General features: G+C 47.4%; 1 protein-coding gene across 8 annotated transcripts in view; it reads left to right on the top strand.

Moving 5' to 3' along the window:
- Nucleotides 1-23,085, top strand: part of DPF3 (double PHD fingers 3) — a 307,348-nt gene that overhangs the window by 221,459 nt on the left and 62,804 nt on the right. For all 8 annotated transcript variants that reach the window (XM_045060175.1, XM_011283320.3, XM_045060176.1 and 5 more), the window contains exons 7-8: nucleotides 2,853-2,990; nucleotides 20,295-20,423. In XM_045060175.1, coding sequence (XP_044916110.1) covers nucleotides 2,853-2,990; nucleotides 20,295-20,423 — 267 coding nt within the window. The remainder of the gene's footprint in view (nucleotides 1-2,852; nucleotides 2,991-20,294; nucleotides 20,424-23,085) is intronic.

The following is a 23,085-nucleotide window of genomic DNA, read 5'->3' as shown; positions in this document are numbered from 1 at the left end:
TGGTCTGGGGACTACTCCTTGAGAATTTCTTTTCTAGCAAAAGGATTTGCTATAAAAATAATTACTCTCTATGGTGTTGGGAAAGGAGATACAGGAAGCTTTTTGCTTGGGTTTGGTTCTATAGGTTTAAAGACCTATTAGTATGAGATTAATGTGGATAGGTGGATCAGATTCTACACGCTTCCCTCCTCCCCCCGTCTCTTGGCTTTCCCACAAAGTGTTTCCGTGTTCATTCATCAGCTATTCAACGAATATGTTTTGAAGGTGTAATACGTGCATGGCAACATATGAGGCGGAGTTGTTGCTATTAAGATGAAATTAGTATGAAACCGTCCCGAAGAGAAGTCCTCTGGTATAGACGTAACTATAATTCAAGAGATCAAAGAAGAAATGCCCACTCAGATGGGTAGTTCTTTGCCCAATCAGCGGAATTGTCCCAGACATCTAGTTTTAGTGGGAATAAAACAATTTTATAGTGAGACCACATGACTGTGAAGATCCTGAAATTCTGGGGGCACCTGAGTGGTTCAGTCGGTTAAGCATCTGGCTTCAGCTCAGGTCATGATCTCATATGGGCTCGAGCCCCATGTCGGGCTCTGTACTGACAACTCAGAGCCTCTGGAGCCTGCTTCAGGTTTTGTGTCTCTCTTTCTCTCTGTCCCTCCCGGGCTCGTGCTCTGTCTCTCTCTCTCTCAAACATAAATTAACGTTACAAAAAAAAAAAGATCCTGAAATTCGGTGATTAAGGAAGACAGTGATAATTGACACAACATGGCACAAATGCTGTGGAATTTGTAGCAAGGAGTCCCCAGAGTCAGCTGAGGCCTCCTCATGTAAATACTGATACTATTGCCCTTGATTTTAATAAACATTTATTCTTCACCAACAGTGCTTGGTTACTTAGTGGATTTCTATCCGATGACCCCATAATTTGCTGTTTATTGACCTCAGATCATTGAAAAGCCTAAATAGAAAAAGCCACAAGCAGGCCCAGAGTGCGCCTCGGGGCCTCTTTAGGTCCCATTGCCTGTGTCAAATGGAATTGAGATGTGTGGTGCCATTTTATTTTATTTTTTTGAAATATTTACGAGAGACAGAGAGGTGGGGGGGAGGGAGAGGGAGAATGTAACTAGCCAATTGTAGCACTTGAATTTATAGTTAGGTCACCATATAATACAGGTCACCAACTTGAATTTCAGACTCTCACCTTTTTAAGAAAGTCCAACCAATTGCTGAATTCCATTGTATGAGGTTAAGGGTCAAAGTCCCTCTTTTAGGAGGGTCGAGCACTTAAGATGTGGCAGACCGAGCCGAAGCCCCTAGCCCCTCACTACCATTTACTGAGCATCTGTTATGTGCTGGATACTGAGTGAGATACTTTACATACATTATTTATAATCCTTCAAGGTAAGTAGTACTCTTATCATTTTCAGATAAGAAAAAAGGCACAGAGAGATTATGTATCTTGTCCAATTTCACACAGCAAAAAACCTCAATTCATTTTTGGAAGTCAGCATAACCATAAAATTGAAACACGGTAGAAGATAGGTCAAAAATTATAGATCTCATCTTGTCTGAGTATAGATCAAAAATGCAAGATTAGAAAATAGAACGCAGCGGTATATCAAATAGATAATACACTCTCATTCTAGGAATACAAGAATGGTTCAATAATAGGAAACATTAGGAAATCAACATAATTCACCATATCAACAAACTGAAGGAGAGTCGTACACTAGTAGATGCTGAAAGGGTGGCTGATCAAATTCTCCTGTAATAAAACTCTAAAACAGGAATAAGAGGAACTACCTAAATTTGATAAAGACTAAAAATTGGCCACATGCATCATTGTAAACAGTGAACCACTAAATCCAACTTTGTTAAAAGTGGCGGTGGTCTATTCTTAAGTTATTTAGCTGGACTTCTGCTTCTCAAGTACTGGGCAGCCAACCAATGGAAGTGCACCTCTCTTCTTCTGGGCCCCACGATGCCGTATTTATGTTGCTTGGTGCCTTTGTCTCCGACTGTCCATGTGAGAGGTAGTGCTTGCGAGGACGCATTCCTAGATTTTGGGGCCCAGAGACTTCCTGGGGCTTCAAGAGCACAAGCTCTCAGATGCCACCTCTACCAATGATGCCTTGGCCTTGTGGTTTTCATGGCGGAAGTAGAATGTGGTTTTCTGGCACAAAATCACTGCACGATACATCAAAAATATCCATATAAAGCTTTTGTACTTTACAGAGTTTGCCACAGCGTAGTGGAAGGAGTACTGCATGGGAATCCAGGAGACCTGGGTTTCTAGTGGCTCTGCCACAACCAGTTATGCGTTCCCAGTCAAATCATTTAGTCTTGCTGGGCTCACTTGACTCATCTGTGCCATGGGATGCTGGACTGGATGGACTACCAGTGCTCTTTGACCTCAAAGTTATAATAATCATAACCCTTACCATGTGCCTGGCACTGTTGTAAGTGTTCTGCATAGAGGTTAACTCATCACAGCAACTCTATGAGTTCAGTACCGTTATGATTCCCATTTTGCCTCTGAAGAAACTGAGGCACAGAGAGCGTAAATGACTTGACCAGGGTCTCACAGATAGGAAATGATGGAGCTCTTAAATAGTTCAACTTCCATCCTTTACTTTTCTGGTTTTTCTTTACCTGGGCCCATGTTGTTCATTGTGGTGTTTGTTTTGTCCAGCGGAGTTAAGGTTGTTGAGGGTGGGAGACGCTTTTTAAGGGAAACCCAGCTCTGGGGTAGATGGATGGGAGTCACTGCCTGGGAGAATGACGGCGATGGCTCCAGAGGTTGCTAATATTTGCCCTTTTCCCTCTTCTCCTCTTTTCCTGTCTAGTCTGTGGCAAGCGCTACAAGAACCGGCCAGGACTCAGCTACCACTACGCTCACACTCACCTGGCCAGTGAGGAGGGGGACGAGGCTCAAGACCAGGAGACCCGGTCCCCGCCTAACCACAGAAATGAGAACCACAGACGTGAGTTCCCAGTTGTTGGCTGGGGTAGTGATGAAGTGGGGTGGGGCAGTGATGAATTGGGTGGGCAGGGCTGTAGAGTGTTAACTTCACCTCTGGTATCTTTGGTGGCACCCACTGATTGGTTTCAGTGTCCTGTGGTGACTTGGCTGTTTTAGCCCAGCCCCAGCTACCCCATGGGTCATCTAAGCCCCAGGTTTAGAGTAAGCTGGGCCGGATGACGCACCCAGTTCTGTTCCCAGAGGAAGGAGATGAGCGTTAAGGTACAAGGGAAACATCCTCACCTGGCCATTGTCAAATGCCAGACCTATCCCTCTTTTCCCTCAGCTCCAGAAGTTTCGCTCACAGATACCACCCTGACTTGGGCATAGCCCTTGGGTATGTCAATTCAGATGGACGTTCTAAACATCTCCTTGGCCACCAAGAGATGTGGGATAGTCTTGATTTATTGCCTTGGCTGTTATGAGGGTCACAATTTTGGTTCAGGGCTCTCCTGTCTTAGAAAAATAGGACCCTTGAGTCTGTATGCCTTCCTTGAGCACTCCATTAGGACGCATAATCTGGGGACACTTGTCAAAAACTCAAAATGGGGTGGCATGATGGAATCTTTAGGACTTGCTTCAAGTTCTGGGTCATTCTAAGATCATTAGGTGAAGAATAATTGTGGACATGCCATGTATTTTGTATTTTGTTCACAAGATTTTGTGGTAGGTGGTCTTAAAGTGAACAATTCAATGTAATTAAAGGGATCAGACCTTTAAAAATATCCAGACTCTAGGATCTGAGGGTGACTCCTGTGCATTTTAGTCAATCAACTTAGTCAACAGATGTCCATCAGCTGCCTTCACCCAATATTTGAAATAATTAACATACTTTGGCCAAGACCTTTCTTCGGATTCATGTTGGTTTTGCCTAACCCTCACCCTCCTTTCTTCCTGTAACATGGCCTTCTGTATTAGTTTGCTCAGGCTGCCATAACAAAATACCACAGACTAGGTGGCTTAAGGAACAGAAATTAATTTTCTCGCTCTTCTGGAGGCTGCAAGTCCCAGATCAACGTGTCATCAGGACTGGTTCCCACATAGGCCTCTCTCCTTGGCTTGCAAGTGTCTGCCCTCTCGCCCCCTCTTCACGTGGTGGCCCCTCTGTGTTCCTGTACCCCTGCTGTCTCTTTGCGTGCCCAAATTTCTTCTTGTAAGGATACCAGTCAGATTGAATTAGGGCCCACCCTAACTTGATCACCTCTTTAAAGGCCCTCTCCTTGAATATAGTCCTATTCTGAGGCATGAGGAGGTGGGAGTTAGGGCTTCAACAGATGCATTTTGGGGGACCCAATTCAGCCCGTACGCCTTCTTTAATTCTTACTCATTTGCAAGATTCAAGTCTTTCATGCATGTGACCGACCTTTATTTTCTTACCTGCTGTTGTCATCTGGATAGAACCTGGAAAACCCAGCATGAGTGTCTGACAGAGCGTCTCCCCTTGCCAGCTTCTGAGTAATGCTTAGCTCTCTCTCTCTCTCTCTGTCTCTCTCTTGCTCTCTCCTCCCCAGGGAGAGGTTCCCTTGGTCCAGTCACACTCATCTTTCAGAAAGGAACATGCACAGGGCAGCTGGCATTTGCGTCTCCCCGTCTCTCCTCTTATCCCTTCTCTGATCTAAGTGGCCCAGGCGTACCTATTGTCTCCTACCGCAAGGAGGCCAAGAATGAGCTCTTTCGATTTGGGTCGCTATCTGGAAAGTATTTATTAGCCACAGTTGCTCTCTCTGAAGTATTTGTTAACTTGGTATTATTTCCCACTCCCCCCAGCGCTGGCTTATCTTCTTGACATCCCTTCTCAAATGTCAAGCCATTTTGTCCTTGTGTTGTGGTTTTTTACTCACGCTCTAGGGTTCGGAATGCTTCTCTTTCGTCTGTGTCTCTTTTGTGTGTGTGTGCATGGTGATGGCAACAGCGGAGGAAGGTTCCTCGTGGTCCCCCCAGGTACGCTGCAGGCCCTGAGTGGATCAAGGAAATCTCTTCCTTAGCCGTCCCTGCCATCTCCCCGATGCCCCCACTTGCTCGCTGTTGACTTCCAAGATGGGCACTGCCGTAGTTTCCTCTGTCCACCAGGATCTCCTCGTGTACTCTTGTGAGTCAGTGTCTTCTGTCTCCTCCTGTCCTCTCTGAGAGGCCAGATGGCCATGCTTGGTCAGGAAGCTGAGTCTTTCCTCCTCCTAGATGGAGATGTGTCCACAATCTGGCTGTGTGTTCTCTCTGTGGGCTTGTCAGTGAGCCTCTTGGCTCTAACTCCCATCTGCCCTTCTCCTTGACACCTGCAGGTGACAAACTGAGTCCTTCAAAAAGAGTCATCTGACTACCCAAGGATTTTAAGCTGCATAAAAAAGAGTAGCTGTCCCTAGGCTCATCTGGGGCCTCCTTACACGAGGAAGGTTCCAGAACCTTGACAAACACCTTTTCAACAACATCTCTTCACAATGCCTCTGAGAATTCCGTGATTAAATCCACTTTTGCTAGCGAGGAGGAGGAGGGTGTGGTGGGAAGGCCCCTACTGTCCACAGAAGCCATCCCTTCCCTCTTCCCCAATTTCTCTGAAGAAATCTAAGAGGCAGCAGCTCTTCCCAGGTTGTTTGCACCATGCACGCCACCAATCTGTTTGCTGCTCCGAATGTCTGCTCTGTTCCCTCCCACATTCCCCTGGTGAGCAGCCCCCCAACCACTTTCCCGTGAGCACTAATTGCCAGCATCGTTAATACCCAGTCATTAGCTGCTCCCACTGTTTGGGGGTGGGGGTGGGCTCCCATCCATCCTGCCCCTAAATGCCACTGGGGCTGTGTGGTGAATTGAACGTGACAGCGTCTGAGGTCTCAGCTTTGTGATCCTCCCTTGGCGAGGCTTTTGGGGTGGGGGAGGGAGGCAGGAGAGTTTAATCCAAGAGGCTAATCTCCAGATCCCCCAGGAAAAGTTCTGGATGCCAGCGAAGTGGGAATGCTGACTTTTCCCTCTTTAGCAGAACTGCGGGGTGGCCCAGCTGCTTGTGAGCACACACAGGCCTGTGGGGAAAACAGCCCTACAGACTCCGGAGTTTTCTGTGGCATGGGCATCTGCGTTTGTACCACCTGCAGCGGTAGAGACCTTTTGACTTTGGTCCACCTGCCGTCCCTTGCCGCACCCCCTGACTGTGTCTCCAGCCAAGCCATTGCTCATGCCTGTGCCTGCCGCTGCTGAAAGGGCAGAGCGGAGTGCTGGAGCCAGCACTGACCTCCCCTCACCCCCCCAGCCCCCAGCTGCCCTGTGCTGCCAGCTCAGCAATTGACTGCCCCCCCCCCCCCGCCACCGGCTGATGTTCTCTCGCCTTTGTTCCTCTCCTAGCCACTCATTTTCTCCTGAGTATACACTTCTTGTCTCTTCTCTAGGTTTGTCCCCTTTCCTTCATGCCTTTGCCTCTCTGCCCCAACTATAGGTAGCCCTGAGATGCTTGGAGCTCCAACATTCACCTTGGCACGTAGTACTTTTCTGTTGGGGTCTTCCCCGCCTAAGCGGCCCCCCCTTCCCCTCCCCATGTGAGGCTGGATTCTTCTTTCTTCTTGCATTTCTTTGATCACCCCCGTCTGCTTTCTAAAACCGAGATCACTGTGTGTATGTATGTGTGTGTGCACATATGTGCGTGTACATACAGGTACACACACACACACACACACACAGACTACATGTATATGAGTACAAGGAGGGAGTGCTTGGGCAGGTTGGGATTCCACGTGGTGCCACTCAGAAGCGTTCTTTTGTGGGGGCGCCTGGGTGGCTCAGTGAGTTAAGTGTCCGACTCTTGATTTTGGCTCAGGTCATGACCTCGCAGTTTGTGAGTTCAAGCCCCGTATCGGGCTCTGTGCTGACAGCATGGAGCCCACTTGGGATTCTCTTTCTCCTTCTCTCTGCCCTCCCCCACTCATGCTCTCTTTCTCTCAAAATAAATAAATAAACTTAAAAAAAAAAAAAAGAGAAGCATTCTCTTTCGACTTGTGAAAGGTACCTGGGTAAACAGCCCCGGTGGGGCCAGGGTAGCAGAGAGCACTGGATTAGAATTCGAAACTCTTTTGACCCATGCTCACAATATCAAAAATCTTCTTGACTTTCCTTTTATCTCCTATGCAGAGTGAGAATCTACTAAAGATGATGTTTTCAAGGTACTTTTCTGTGAGGTGGGGTGGGGGTGGGCATTTACGAGGCTCTGGATTCGAATGGAAACGCTGTAAATAACTACATTCCGTCTAATACATTCTTCTGTCTGTCCATCCATCCATCTATCCATCTATCCATCTATCCATCTATCCATCTATCCATCTATTCATTGGTTTAGTATCGCTGTGCTAAATACTGTCTTAATCCTTGTCCTCGAGAGCTCACAGTCTTGTGCAGGAGTGTGTAATGGAGTACATATAGAATTGTGAAGGGCAGAGGGTCAAGGGCACAGTATACTTTCTACCCCTTATGGCAGTGGTGCTCCAGGTGTGGCATCAGCATCACCTGGGAACTTGTTGGAAATTCAGATTCTTGACTCCAAGAGACCTGAAATAGAGACTCTGAGGGTGGGGCTCATGATCTGTGTTTTGGAGAGCCCTCCAGGGCATTCTGGTACCCACAAAAGCTTGAGAACCACTGCATTAGGGACTTTGCAAAGGCTTTGCTGAGAAGGTCACATTCAAGTTAGCTCTGGAAGAATGAAGAGGAATTTCCCAGGATGGGGAGAGGGCTTCCCAGGTAGAGGCAAAGGCAGGGGGGCATGAAATAGCATGATGCCTCAGACAAGGGGTAGTAGTCTGCTCTGACAGTGGCATTGGAAGAACGGTGGGAAAGTGAGCAGGAGCCACCGTTGGACGTGACTTCTATGCCAAGCTGTGTAGCTGTCATCCTCTATGAAAAGGAGAGCCACAGTAGCAATTACTAGAAGGCAAGGACAAATGATTTATAAAAAAATTTTGTTTGGCATATTATTAATTGTCACATGGAACATCTCTTTTACCTAATAGCGTAAATGAGTATAAAATGTTCTCTATGCCATACTTGGAGCTCCTAAGAGGAAAGTGCTTTTTAAAATATGGATCTATAAAATTTATTTCAAGCCTGTTTCTCAGGTCCGTGGAATGGAACTTGGGTTGTCCTGGGTCCTTGGAGGTCTCAGTCTTCTGCATAATGATGGTGTGCCTGGCACATAGCTGGGCTTTCAGTATCCGTCAAGAACAGAAAAAGCCCCACCCTAGCGCGCCTTTGGAGGGCATGTTGTACCGTGCAGAACTGGAAGAGGAGAGCTGAGTTGATTAAGGGTAATGTCGGCTGATTAGATAATCTGAAAATTAGTCTGATAATGTGCAAATTACCTAAAAGAAGCATATGATGTCATTGCTACACTGATGGGAAAGATCTAACAGATGTTAGTCTCCTGACATTTCTGTCCTCTAGCATATGGCCCGAGGGCAACGAGTAGAGCTTTAAGAGAGAGAGTGAAAATTACCTTTGACACAAGCTTGAGAATTTTGGATCACTCTGAAGGTGCCTGCAAAACCACGAAGCACACACAACCCACCACGTACCCAACCTTGATGCAGGAAATTCAGCCTTTGTTACAGGGGAGAGAGAGGAAAGATCAGAAACAGGGCTCTGTCGGGAAGAGGGAGCCACTTTGCACTTCCTGAAGAGCAAATTTGGAAACTAACCACAGGTGTTCTTTAGGTGAATCATTATTTGACGGAACAGTTCGTAGATTACGAAGTGAAAAGAAACCTGAGGGGTTGCTCTGGCCTTGAGGGTATACTTGGAGTTAAGTTTTCAGACCTGCAGTCTGGGAGAATGGAAATGGAATTGGCCAGGCTAGGGGGCGTGAGTCATGGCCCTGCCCCTCTGCCATCTTGTGTGTGTGTGACTGTGGCTCAGTTCCTCACACTTCTTTGCTCCTTTGTTGCCTCCTCTGTGAGATGGAGAGAATAACCAAAGTGACCTCATGGGGTTGCGTGGGTCTGCGGTGCGATGATGTGGGTGTTGGGCACCATATGCCTGCACGTTGTGAATGCTCCTATCCCATCTCTGTGCCGTTCGGACCGACAGAGCACATCCATGACCACAGATGGCTAATCTGAGTCGGGGCCTGTCTGTGGCCGTGTGATGCCAGGACACTAACTGCCTGTAGGGTTCTCGGTGGCATTGGCGGAGCTATCAGAGCCTGGCCGGGCCCTGGCGCCCCCTCCCCGCCCCCTGCCCCTTGCTAAACCTTAGCTGTAGGACACCAGTCCTTCAGCACAGGCTAAACGTGAGCATTTATTGAGCGCTTACTGAGCCTGTGACCACTTGTGGGGCTCCGTTGAATCAGGCCTCTAAAAAAGCGAAAACATGCCGTCTTCGCCCTAGGACAATTTCTGGTTTAATTGGGGAAATAAGATGGATGCAGGAAACCCAGCGGGAGGAAGCTGTGGAACGAAATCTGGCCAAGTGTAGCATCCCTGTGTTTGCTGTCCCATTTCCCCAGGACAGGGTCTCCACCCACCAACTTGCCTTTCTGTGAGCCTCTTTCATTTCTCTCACACTTTGGGCCTACTTACCTAGAACGTTCAGGTAAGGAGTTGAAGGAGTCCCCTGTCCTGAGTCATGACAATGACAATAATACTTGCTGACATTCCTTGAACGTGTCAGACACCGTGCTAGGCGTGCCACGTTCGTCTCAGTCATTCCTCACAGCAACCCTGTGAGGTAGCTGCTGTGTGTCCCCTAGAGGACACCAAGGTACAGACTCCACCTGATGTGCTCAGGGACTTGGAGCGTGAATGCGAATTCTCCGGTCACGTGTCACCTCTTGGGAAAGTTTACTGATGTAGGCCTTTGATTTTTTTCCCCTTCCTTTATCAGAAGCTAAATTATTTCACATAGGAGAAGAAAGAGGGGGAAGAAATGACAGAATACCTAATAGGTGCCAGGTCCTTCACGCACATTGTCTCGTGTAGAGTTCATAGTCCGTGAGGCACATGCTATTACTCTCATTTTGCACAGGAGGAAACTGAGGCTCAGCAAGGATGAGTATCTTGCCCCGGGTCACATGGTGAGCAAGATGGAAAGCTGAGATGTGAGTGTGCTTGAGTTGGACACCTTTCAATTAAGTCAAGACATTGGAACCCCAAGTGACGGATCCTAATCCCAAAGATGAGATCTTTGTCACAGTTCTAGCGACGTCCCTCAATTTTCACCTGTAGGCCAATCGTGAAGTGCATCATATCCAACAGTGGCTTTTCAAAAGAAACAGATGTATTAATGGGTACTCATCTTAGACTGCCTAACGAAATACCATAGGTGGCTTCAACAATAGGGATTTACTTCTCATAGTCTTGAAGACTGGAAATCCAATATAAAAGTGCTGGCAGTGTCAGTGTTGGGTGAGGACTCTCCTCTTGGGTTGGAGATAGACATCTTCTTACTGTGTCCTTACATGGCTTTTCCTTGATACATGTCGGGAGAGAGAGGCAAGCTCTCTAGTATCTCTTCTTATAAGGCCGCTAATCCCACTATCCTCATGACCTCATCTAAACCTAATCACCTCCCCAAGGCCCAACCTCCAAATACCATCATGTTGAGGTTAGGGTTTCAACATATGCATTTGGGGGGGGAGACACAATTCAGTCCCTAATAGGCACATTTAATCTTTAACACTAACTTTAGCTGTTTGTAGTATTATAGGAACCCCCCATTACAAACTCTGCTTGCGATTTTATTTCATAAATGAGTCTTACTCTAGAAAAAAAATCATACATCACTTAGTTCAGTAATTTTCTTGCATCTTTCTCTCATTTGTGTCTCATGCTCTTTTCTAGCTCTCCTATCTATCTCTATCTATCTCTATCTATCTATCTATCTATCTATCTCTTTCTGACGTCGTTCTTTAAAAAAACTAATGCTGTGCCTAAGGTAGAAATCCTAGGATTCATCCTTGGCTTTGTTTTCCTTCACAACTGTATCAGCTCCCCCTCCAAAAGGTATTCCACATCTGTCTTCCTTTCTCCATCTCCTGGCCTCCACCAACTCCTTCTTGGATCACTGCACCTTCTTTATTGGCCTCTCAGCCTGTTTTTACCTCTTAGAGTCTATTCTCTATGGAGTGGCCAAAGTGATCTTTTTTTTTTAATGTTTATTTATTTTTAAGGGAGAGAGAGAGAGAGACAGAGTGCAAGTGGGGGGAGGGGCAGGGAGAGAGAGGGAGACAGAATCGGAAGCAGACTCCGGGCTCTGAGCTGCCAGCACAGAGCCTGACGCGGGGCTCAAACCCATGAACCATGAGATCATGACCTGAGCCGAAGTTGGACGCTTAACTGACTGAGCCACTCAGGCACCCCAAAAGTGATCTTTAAAAAAAAAACTTTCTTAAGTTTATTTTTGAGAGAGAGACAGACTGCGACCAAGGGAGGGACAGAGAGAGAGGGAGACACAGAATCTGAAGCAGTTCCAGGCTCTGAGCTGTCAGCCCAGAGCCCGACGTGGGGCTCAAACCCACAGACTGTGAGATTATGACCTGAGCAGAAGTCGGACGCTCAACCAACTGAGCCACCCGGGTGCCCCAAAGTGATCTTTTTAAAGTATAAAATAGACTATGCCATATTCCACTCTCAAAACTTAAATCACACTTGAATATGATCCAGATCGCACCTTGAGGGCCTGCATTTTTGCTTCTCACAGTGCAATCAGCAGCTTCAACATCAGCTAGGACTCAGGTGACCAACTCATCCAGGTTTGCCCAGGACATTTCCACTTTTAGACTGAAAGTCTGTGCCCTGGGAACCCCTCCGTGCCAGGCAAACCTAGACTGTAGGCTACCCTGTGGGGGAGCTGATAAGAAATATGGAATCTTAGGCTCCAAGCCAGACCTATGAATCCTAATCTGCATTTTACCGAGATTCCCTAAATGGTTTGCACGGCACTCAAATTTGAGACTCCTTGCCCTCCAGGGCCTGCCAACCTCTGGGCCTTGGGCCTGCCAAGCTCTGACGTGACTTCCCACGGGGGTATGGTTTTTGAGCCCATCGTAGATCAGTAGCAGGCGGGCTTGAGCCGCACTGCCCGGGTACAGAGCCAGTGGGGCCACTTACTAACACATGACCTTAGACAGGCCACGTAGCTTCCTTGTGCCCCAAGTATCACGATGTAAAATGAAACATTAATGCATCTACCTCTTAGGGTCATGTGAAGATTAAATAAGACAATTCGTATGAAGTGCAGTATTAACAGAAAATGTATGTGACACACGTGTGGTGTTAGAGCAGTGGTTCCCAGGCTTGAGCACGTCAGAATCACCTGTTCCTTAAAAAAGAGACTGCTGGATCCTACCGCACAATTTTGGAACCAGTGGGTCTGGCGTAGGGGCCTAGAATTTGCATTTTTAACAAGTTCCCAGATGAACCGCTACCTTAGAGAAATCCACTTTTTGGAGACTGATGTTCAGTCTATTTTATCTTGTCGATTCACTCAGATGACTAGCCAGGAACCAGGTTGCACTATTAAATCCACAGGATAAACTTGGTTTCCACTCTTTTCCTAAGGCTCCGGCCTACCCATGGCAAACATGTCTGTGGCTCCCAGCACCTGCTTCCTGGCCTGCTTTCTGGGTGTGTCCCCCATCGGGGCCCTCATCCCTGGGCTGGGCTGCTCTTTGGCTCTGTAGTCTCTTGACTCGGTTGTAATCCTCAGGTCTTACGCTTGAGACGCATCCTCTTCCTTTCCCTGAGTACTGTGTTTCAGTCTTGAGAACCTAGAAAATGCTGGTCCCCTGTGGGCAGCTGGGGTTGACATGTACCTGCGCCCCCTGGAGGTGGTGGGGAAGAGGTGTGGAGAGAGGCAAGGCTGGAGCAAGAGAGGAAGGGGGCTGGCTGAATTCTAATATCACAATAATAATATCCTGACAACTTAAACGGACGAGGCTTATCCTGCTCTAAAGCACCGAGATGTCCTGCAATTCTCTGAGGGGAAGGACACCACTTCATTCAGAGCCCTGTTGACATAGTTACTCCCAGATTAAACGTTTTTCCCTTCAACTGACTCATTTGGTGGCAATAACAAGTTGCTACACCAGGGCATGAGCTGACCCATATGACCTTCCACTGAAAAATTGAAATATCTCCTTGTGCTTTCCCTAATCAGCACCGAGAAAAGTAATCAGCTTTGCTTGGTCTTTTCCTCGCTTTTCCGAAGCATCAGTGACAGACTCAAAGTTGCCAGCCGGAGGCTGCAGCACAAAGGACGTTACTGATGGGTCATGTGACCATCTGGCCCCAGAATGGGTGATGTGGTATCCAAATTCCTGGCGAACTGCAACTCTAAGCAAATACGTCTGTCAGGATGGAGACATAGATGTGAGCAGACATGTTTTCTGTTTTTACGGCACAGTGTTTAGGGGTAAATATTATCAAGGTGTGTGTCTAATGGTCTGAGTTTTGCACTCCATAAAGATGGGGGAAAAGAAGGTAGGCGCAAGGAAGGGTGAGGTGACTGACACCACACTTAAAACTTTGATCAAGATCCTGCAGCCATCCAATCGCAGAGTAAGATGGCCTATTTTCTCTCTAGCTGCTGCAGGGCCCCTGGTGAGAGACCAAACATGGGGTTCAAGGGGCTGTGGGACCAACGGAGTCTGGGAGTTCTTAAGTCCTTCCTTCCTGGTTTTCCAAGAAATGCCTCAAGGAAAGGGTTCCCGAGGGAGGGCGGGTCCAGTGGCTTTCTCCATCACAGCATTATACTCTCTGATGGGCCTGCCTGTTACTTCTACTGCTCCCTCTTTCTGTCCCCGTTATGAACAGGACTGACACTGGCAGTGCCTTAGAATGGTCACTTGGTCCTCAGGGGACACTTGACATCCACTCCACTCCTCGTCTTTGCCTCCCCTCTGCCTGAGTTTTTTCTATGTCCAAAAAGCCTCTGTGAAGATCGTCTATCCCTTTCGTTAAGTATTTGTTGCCAGTGCTGGGTCAGTCGCTGTGCTGGGTGCTGGGGACTCCGCGATTAAAGACCCCGCTCAGGGAGCTCACGATGAACAGGGAGAGAGACATGGCCACAAGCAGAGCACATGAGGAGATGCTGAGCTCCCCTGGTTTGGAACACCTCACTTTTCTGATCCTTCCTTCACCCTCTCATAATCATCAAATCATAGGCCGAAAAGGGGCCTTACGATGCCAGCTAGTATATTCTCTTGCCTCTCGAAGGGGATGCACTCAACCCCTGGCCCAGGGAAATCTTCCCGCGGGTGGAGGCCTCTACTGCGCCTTTGTTCAACTGGCTTCGCTTCCAGCTTTCTTGCGGCACGCACTGCCATTTCAGCTCATTCTTCCTCGTGTTGCCCTGAACAACATGGACTGTGGCGATTGAGGCCCGTCCATAAACGTGGAGACTCACTGAATCAGCCCTTGGCCTTCATTTCTCCCGGCGGACTAATCTCAGTGCCTGGAATCACTCTGCATTAGCAGCACTGTCTCCTTAATCCTTACCGTACATTCACTTTGTCCTCGGTGCTAGGTGGCAAAATGGCCCATGAGGGAGGTTGAGGACTCTCGTGGCCTAACGGGTGTGTGGGGAGTGGACCCCGGAGTCCGTTTCGCTGCCAGGCTCCCCAGGCCCCTTGCCTTTCCACGTTCAGGGAGGAAGGCATCGTTCGTCTTCCTTCTGGAGCCCTGGGGTGGGGCCCGAGTTGCTGTTTGTAGCCAAGAAGAACCGGCCTGAATGGAATCCCAACATTTTTATTCCTTGGATCTGTAGGATTTATTTTTTCATCAGTTCCCGGGAAGCAGTGAAAAAAGGTGTCAGGCCTTGGGGATAATTTATATGAGTAAACACGTAAGGAGTAGGGTGAGCAAGAGCATGAGAATTAAGGCCATTTATCCAGGCTTTGAGACTCTGTTTGCCCTCTGGTCCAGCCTTCCCCACAGTCTTTATCTTGCTACTTTAACCCTCTCCTTGCTCTGCTCTGTGTGGGCCCGCGCGGATCTCTGTGCAGCTGCCCCAGCGGCCACCCGCTCCCTGCCCCTCCCACGGCCCTCATTAAAGGCTGGGTACAAGGTAGCAGGATGTGGCGGTGGCCTCCAGCTGAGGCCTGCTCGCTGATTCTGAAGGGAAGGCACGTTGGCTTACACCCTCCCTCCTCGCCTTCCCTTCCTCCCCTAGCCCGGCCTGTCCCGTGTGTCCTGTGTGGCCAGCCTGGGGCTGCCTTTCCGCTCTCCCTCTTTCCTCTCCCCTTTTCTTTACTCCGTCCTCTGAAGATGCGCTCTGCACAGCCAAGTGGCACCGGCTAGGATGCTTTACACTTGAGAGATGAAGTAATAACAGGTGGCAAGACCAGAGGCTGCCAGAGCCCAGGATTCCGGTTGCCATGGAAACAGGTCAGCCCTGCGGAGGGATGGGAACTGTCAGCCGTGGAGGGCGGTGGGGGAGCAAGTGAGAGGGGCGAGGCACAGCTCCTCCTGGAGGGCTCTTCTCGCTGCCCCTCAGGCTCCCCAAGGGCCACACACCCAACTAGCAGGCCCTGGAAGACATGGTCCCTGGGCTGCAGCTGGGTCGTGGGCACAGAGCACGGCCTCGTGCGTGTGCACACCAGGCCCTGGCAGGCCGGCTGAGCTTCTGCTCAGGATGTGAAGTCACGCTTTTGTGGATGTGCCACAGAGGAGCCTCAACTCCTGGCTTGCTTCCTATTTCCCTAGGACATTTGGGACACAGCTTTGGTCTTGGTAGAACCAGCTGAGGGGATGTTGCTGGCGGCCAGGCCGTCCCCGCCACGCTTTCTTTTCATGAGGGGCAGGCACGTCAGAGCAGAAATCAGACCGAAAGGGGCGAAGACAGCCCCGTGTGGGTGGGAGTTTTAGGGAAGATTCGGGGCCTTGTTTGCCATAGACACGTGGCCTGATCAGAGTGAAAAAAAAAATCCCGTAGTGTACACTGAGACCTTTCCAGAATGACTGCTCACCCTTTACCGGCCGTGGCGGGGAGACTGTTTGGGGCTTGGCTTTTCCTTTCTTTTGGTTTGATTGGAATGCTCCCTCCCATCTTCTGTTGTTTGTGTGTGTGTGTGTGTATTTTTGTGAACTTTGTTCTTGATTTCCATTTTTTTCCCCCTTTGAGATTTTTAGAGTTATCTCCCCCAGGTAAATTCCTAAACTCTTCGGGCTCACTTTATTTTTCTTGGCAGCTCCCTCGTATCTCTTATATGATCTCAGCCCGTGAACATTAATCAATGAAAAACCAAATCCATCTTTACGGACGTTCCCATCGAGATACCACTCGGGTCTTTGCCCTCCTGTTGTCTTATTCTATAAAGTGGGACTCGATTTCCCAGAGGCAGAAGCAGAATCTCTATTTAAATCCCTCTCACCAGGTCTGGGTGAGCTTCCTATTTATAGTAAAATCCTTTTTATAATGATCTCATACACGGTACCAGGAAATTGCTCATGGCTGGGTCAGGCCATAGGCCAGTATAGCTGTGGTGTAAGCTTTACTTGAAAAAATTCCTTCCAGAGCTTCTGGAATTCTCTGGAGAAGTGTTTTCACAGAGTATGTGACAATAAACAGGATCACCCAGCGTGGATTACCGTGGTAGGGACATCAAATTTAAGCTCAAAGGGAATTTCTGCTTTTATCAGGCCGATCTCAATAATTTTTGTCCCTTTGGGCTTCCTAATTGACATATGGGTGAATCAAGTTGACTCGAAAGAGATTTATGAAATATTTTATATGCGAGGTATGGCCAGGAAGTGTTTGCCTCTGGACTTTCCAGGAGGCAGAGAGTCTCTGGGGACATAGACAGCTCAGGGGTGAATCTCCCCTCCTGCACTTTGGAACGGGCCTGAAGCCAGCCCCTTAATCTCTCTGAGTCCCAGTTACCTCATCTGTCAAATAATCTCCACTTCACAAAGTTTTTGTGAGAATCAATGAAACAATGTATGTAAAGCATCCAGCATAAGATCTGTCACAGTTTTGAAGCGTAGTGCATGTCTGCTTCTTTTTCTTTTCAAGAAGCCATTGAACAAGAGGGAGACTGAGTGGGTAGCAACCGGGTGTCCCCTTCTCAAGAGACAATGAATCACAGTCTTCTACTTTTTTTGTATGTTTGTGAACAGGATGCTGTTTCTCCTACCATAGTAGGGCTACAGTGTTATTCTTCCAGCAGCCCAGGGCCCTCAGCCACCCACTCTGGTTTACTCCGGGAGCTAGACGTGATGCCAGGCCAGATGACTGACCAATCCATCTAGACATGGACCAGCACTTCTCTCTGAGGATTTGGGAAATAAACCATGTAGTGAATGATATTCCGAGCGACAGATAACTCTGCCACAGGGCGAGCAAACACAGTGCTCTGTCCCCACTAGGAGGATGTCCCAGGGGTGTCACTGGGCTGTCTACTCACATCTCTGCCATCCTTTTCTAAGCCATTCATCCTACACATTGTGGTTAACCATTTCCTGCACGCAGGCCATGTAGGTGTTCCGGTGATGAGTTAGACATGGTGCCCGACCTGGAGGAGTAGATCGTTTAGTACAGGTCGATGAGGCCGGAGTACATGTGTATAAACAAGAGAAGGGTCATAAAAGCGATGTCAACAGAGTGCCCTCCCAAGGCCTGAGTGGCCATTTTGGCTGGGGAGTTGGGAGAACTTTATGGGAAAAATCACCCTGAAACCAATTCTAAACACCAAAAACTATAAGAGGACCAGAGGCAAAAGCTATTGATTAGTCTATCCCACACCATTATACCAAGATGAAAGGAAGTTCTGAATTCACTATTATGAGAAGAGAGTAGGCTTTTGCCAAAAATGAAGCCTAATATTCACTGTCACTTTGTATACTGGGTCAATGCTAGACTAAAATGATACCTTTCCCCTCCCCCCCAGCCCTGACATGTCACAGCTACACACAGCAGGGCCTACAACGGGGGTCTTAGCACCTTCTTCACCCCCTTGACCAGGCACTCTGTATGGCCAGCAACCAACACAAATATACGTGGGGATCCTGCTCTGATCCAGTCTTCTCAGAAACTTCTCTTCATTAGATAAATGCTGTTCCTTTGGCTTTTTGACACAGGACCAATTTCTCTATCACTATCTGCTTTGCTCTACTAGATCATTTCTGAATTTTTAATTCTTGCGGTATTAGAGTTCCTGATTCGATGAGGGCATCCAATGGTCTGTTGGCGATGAAGATTGTAAAGAATTACCTGGGAGTTCTTATAGTCTATGTTCTACTTCATCCTCCTAAATCGCAAGGCATACAGTGTGTTGGAGAAAACCAGATTCTTTGGTTGCTTTAAGATTTTGTGAAAAGAGAGGAAATCTGACACAATAGAAAGTCCTTAAGAGTACAGGAGAGACAGATGGTGAGGATGTGGTTCCTGAGACTTTTAGTGGGATGATCTACGTGGAATTCTTTGATCGCTTTTCATGCGGGAAGCTACCTGAGTTATGACTGGCATGGCCACATTTTGTTTCTAGTTCATATCAATGACGAAAGTTAGCTTTGGTTTACACTCAGCCCCTTAATTTCACATACCCCACTTCTTCCTGTTCACTTTTGGATTGATTTTTAGGATAGTCTATAATGGGAAAACCCTGAGTTTATTTGCTTCATAGACATGCTTGGATTTTCTTAAGGGAGTTCTAAACATGGTGGACGTGGCAAAGAAGAGAGAAAGAAGAAAGGAGCTTCTTTCTGGACTCGGACAGTGAAAATTTTAGAGTAACATTTTTGCGAGATTTTTGGAGATTATTTGCAAAACCGTTCTGTGTGACATGTCATGTCTTTAAGACACAGTCCTTGATGAAGACACTCAACAGGCCACGGGGGTGGCCAACTCCTCTGCCTGTCCCCAACAGCCAACACGTTTTTGCAGAGAATTGGCTGCCTCCCTAAAGATGAAAATCAATGACTTAGAAACTGATTAAACAATCCAAATAGCAACTGATAAATGGATTAACTCTCTATAATGTGATTCTGCAAGCTTTTGTCTTCTGCCTTCCCAGGTAAGTTTTTCTATTCCTGGAGGCAAAGCAGAGGCATGGAGGAAGCGAAGGCCAGAGGGAATCATATTAAAGTGGGTGAATCCGTTTATCACTTACTGTCTGGATGGTATTTCTGCTCACATATCTGCTTCCTTTTACAGATTTGTACCCTACGGGACCCTGATTAATGTTAGCCAGTAAATAATGAAAGATAGCAGCAGACATTGGGTATAGTGAGGAAGAAGATACCCCTGTGGTTTAGGCTGATCCCATAAACAGACAGACTTTTCTTCTTAGTTGCAAACAGGGAGTGTTAACGTGACAAAAAAAATCTCCACAACGAGGATCGAAAACCAGGAGAATGGAGGCATTTCTCTCCATGCAAAGAAACCTGTCCAAGCCTTTTCAGCCATCTCCTAGGAACTGAGAATGATTTCAGTGCTTGACAATAGGTGCCGTTCTCGCAAGCTTTGTTTTTAAGATCATGTCCTAAGATTTTTCTTTGCCTTTGAATGAGGACCTTCAGCAGGGGTGGCTTATGAAGATCTTAAGCCTCAAGACGCGCTCACTAACTCACCATTCAACCTATCTTTGGCATGAGGCGAGGCTAAGTGTCCAGTTCTGTTTCTAGGTGCTTGAAGTCTGCTGATGAACTAGTCCCGAGTTTTCTCCATGCCAATGAGTCTGGACTTTAGGGAGATGAGGCCGAGTAAGAGTGGACCCTTGTGTACCTGCCAAGATGTTCATCAGAGTGCCCAGAAGCATCCTCACTGTCCTTCCTGGAAGGAGATTTCCTTCTTTGTTTTTTCTTTTCAGGGACAGAAGGAATATCTCCTGAATAAGAGCATCTTTCCCAAGGGCAAGGCCTAGGCATTGGCCATTCTCTCCCTCTCATCCCACCAATGTTTATGGTTGCTACCTGCTGTTTGAGCCTAAGCCCTGAGGGCTGATTGTTCAGTGATGAGAGAAGTTTACTTGACTAGTAGGCCTTCTAGATGCTTTGCTCATCCAGGGAATGCCATCAGAGGAGCAAGGGTAGTTTCTGTCAAAACACAGAGATGGGTTTTGCAAATATTGCAAAAATCAAACTAAACCCCGGATGGCTTGCAAGGTATTAGAACTGTTGAACTGAAGAGGATCAAAAAGAAAACTTCGCCCAATTTAATCGCTTCGTTGTAACAAGGCCTCATATCCTAGACTTGATACTCTTTCCGGAGCAGATTCTGTCACGCCATGGGAGAAGAGGGGCCAGTAGAAGCTCATGGCAGTCAAAAATCGGATTTTTTTTTTTTTTTAATGTTTCTATAGCCCAGAAAGGACCGGATGGGACAGTCATTCCCAACAACTACTGTGACTTCTGCTTGGGGGGCTCTAACATGAACAAGAAGAGCGGGCGGCCTGAGGAGCTGGTATCCTGTGCGGACTGTGGACGCTCTGGTGAGTGTGGCCCCTACCTGCATCTGTGCCCATAGACCGGGACCACTTGCACCCCTCTGCTGTCTTGTGTGGGAGTTGAAGGCTCGCGTGGAGAAGTGACGGTGGTGATTTTGAGTGGAGAGGAGTTTTCAGGTCATTTTCATATTTTTCTTCTTTGAGTTGTAAGAACCAAAATGATGCCCCGAGATGGAGCACAAAGGGAAAGGAGTCTTTGGCTTGTGTCTGGCCTTTCCACGAGGTGGCTGTTTCTTTGTGTGTGTTGTGGACAGCAGGGAGGTAGTGTCCGGGAAAGACCCAGAGGCACGGGGCCACATGCCTCCTTGTGTCGGATGATGCGCACATAACGAGTAGATGCGTTTGTTCTATGGAAATGCCGGGGGCGAACTGGAAGAGTGTGGAAGCATGACCATAGGGAGAGCAGCCACATCTTGAATTGCAGGAGTCTGAGACCCCTGGGCTCACGGGCAGCTGCGTAAATACCACCTCCATTGGCCACTCATCCCATTTTCTCATATAAAATAGACAAAAGAGACCCTGATAGATCACGGGAGCAAAAGGACAGGTATTCCCAGGGCTAATCTGGAATCGATTTGGCGTGTTTTGAAATTTTCATCTTTAACCTCTCCAAAGACTAAAATGACCAAAAAAGACCATGGTCTCATCCTTTCATTCTCAACATGAGTTCAGGTCTTCAAGTTTTGTTCAAGTTGTTGTGTTTTTCAACTCTAACCAAACCATTATTTTTGGCTGGTCATGATTGGTTGGTGCTACCTATTTTTCATATTGTTTTATGTCCCAGCTGAGCCAAAGCACAAGGCAGGGAGGAGAAAAGATCGCAGATTCATCTTTAGTCTGGTCCATTGCTGACTAGTAGGCGAAATACAGTTCAGTTGGGTGGTTCGTGCTAGCGGTGAGAAGTCATTGCTCCTTTCCATATTCCTCCCCAGGGTCTTTCCTGCTCCGAGTCCCAAGGGAAGTGCTGAGATGACCACACCTGGGTTTACTGCAACAACTCAGTTCTTCCCTTGCTTGCTTGCAAACCTTTTATATTTGGGTTTTGGGTTGTTTAGGGATCCAGACTGACTTGAGTAGCAACTCAGTAATTGAAAAAGGACCATGGTTTCCATTGCACATACCCTCATGGAACTCTTAAGGACCCGACAGGGTGGCCTGTCTGTGTTCATTTGTTTTCCAAACCTAATACCTAATGTTGAACTTTTTACTCTACCGTTGCCAGCTTAGGAGAGAGGGCTGTTATGACACTGGACTCTGGGTTTTAAATACTCAAAAGAAAACGAATAGTTTTAGAAATACTTAAAGAAAACGCAACAAGCGAAATGCAATTCAGTGTTTTTTAAAAGCAAATGATCAGACAGACTCTCTATTGCCAGGAGCAAAGTCACCTGGTGGAGTGATAGGCAGAATGTGACGGACTGTTACGCGTTTGGGGTGCATTAGAGAGGGAGGCTTCAGAATTCTCACTGCAAACTACTATAATTTTCCCCGTTCCTTTCCTACAAAAGATGGGGTACTTGAATCTGATCCGTGGGGGACCAAAAGTGGGCAGCCGGTATTGTCTGTCCAAAGCCTCTCTCCTCACAGCCTTTATTCAGCTTTTTCTTCCCAGGATCTGTCTGCTATGTGACTCAGGGGGCCATTTGGTACCAGCCTAGGTGTTCTCATTGCATTTGCCAATTTTGGTGGATGATTTAGTCAAGGTCTGACTCTGATGTTCCTGAAATAGTCAATACCTTGGGAGTAAACAGGTGGCGTTAGCCCATGAGATACGCTTGTTAAGGCAGGTGGGCGAATACTTCTCTAGGGCCTCCTTGGAGTCCTTCCAAGGAAGACTGTGAAGCTCAGAAAAACTCTTCCCCTTCCCATCTACTCCACTACCTCCGTTTCCTGGGGAGAAAGTGAGATTCCTGAAATTGACACCATCAGTGAAACATCGTGACCTCATTTGGGGGCAGTCCTGGGGCCCATTTACAAGGGGAATAAGTTTAAACCTGAGTTTTATAGATTTCAGGGTACTGTATTTTATTAGGCTTTACAAACCCCTATTTCCTGCTTTTTTAGTGCTCTGAGGCAGATTTGACAACTCTGGACTTTCTGGAGTAACTAAGACCTGGGCATGTTTAGCGGCTGGAGTATGTGTGTTTACTCGCACGCGTGCACGTGTGGGCACACAGCTGTATATGTGCATGCTCACGGATGCAGGTGCAGATCACAGAAATTTCCTCCAGTCGTTAAGGAAAATGAGAGACTTTCTTATTACCTACCACTTATCAGACTTTCCAACTTCTTCGTGCTTTCAGGGCAAATGAACTACATGGTGTAAGGGCAGAATTGAAAGGGTGCGGAAACAATGGGATTAGAAGCGGGTAAAAATAAAAATAAAATAAAAATAAAAATAAAAATAACCACCTCGAATGGGTTATCTGACAGTAATACCTTTGTAAAGCTGACTGTCAAAGTGAAGGACACACAATGTTCAAAGAGAAACACCAACCGAAAACACCAAAGAAATACCAACCAGGCTTAAAAACCACCAAGGAAACTCATTGTCTGGGGCGGGGTTGAGCGAGCGTGCATGCATATGTGTGCATACGGAAGAGGAGAAAGAAAGACCACGGTTGAATCTGTCGCTGTCAGAGCTGTG

The sequence above is a fragment of the Felis catus genome, chromosome B3, assembly GCF_018350175.1.
Source record: "Felis catus isolate Fca126 chromosome B3, F.catus_Fca126_mat1.0, whole genome shotgun sequence".
Classification (NCBI taxonomy): domain Eukaryota; kingdom Metazoa; phylum Chordata; class Mammalia; order Carnivora; family Felidae; genus Felis; species Felis catus.
The sequence above is the reverse complement of the archived record's forward strand: the minus strand, read 5'-3'. Positions and strand labels throughout refer to the sequence as shown.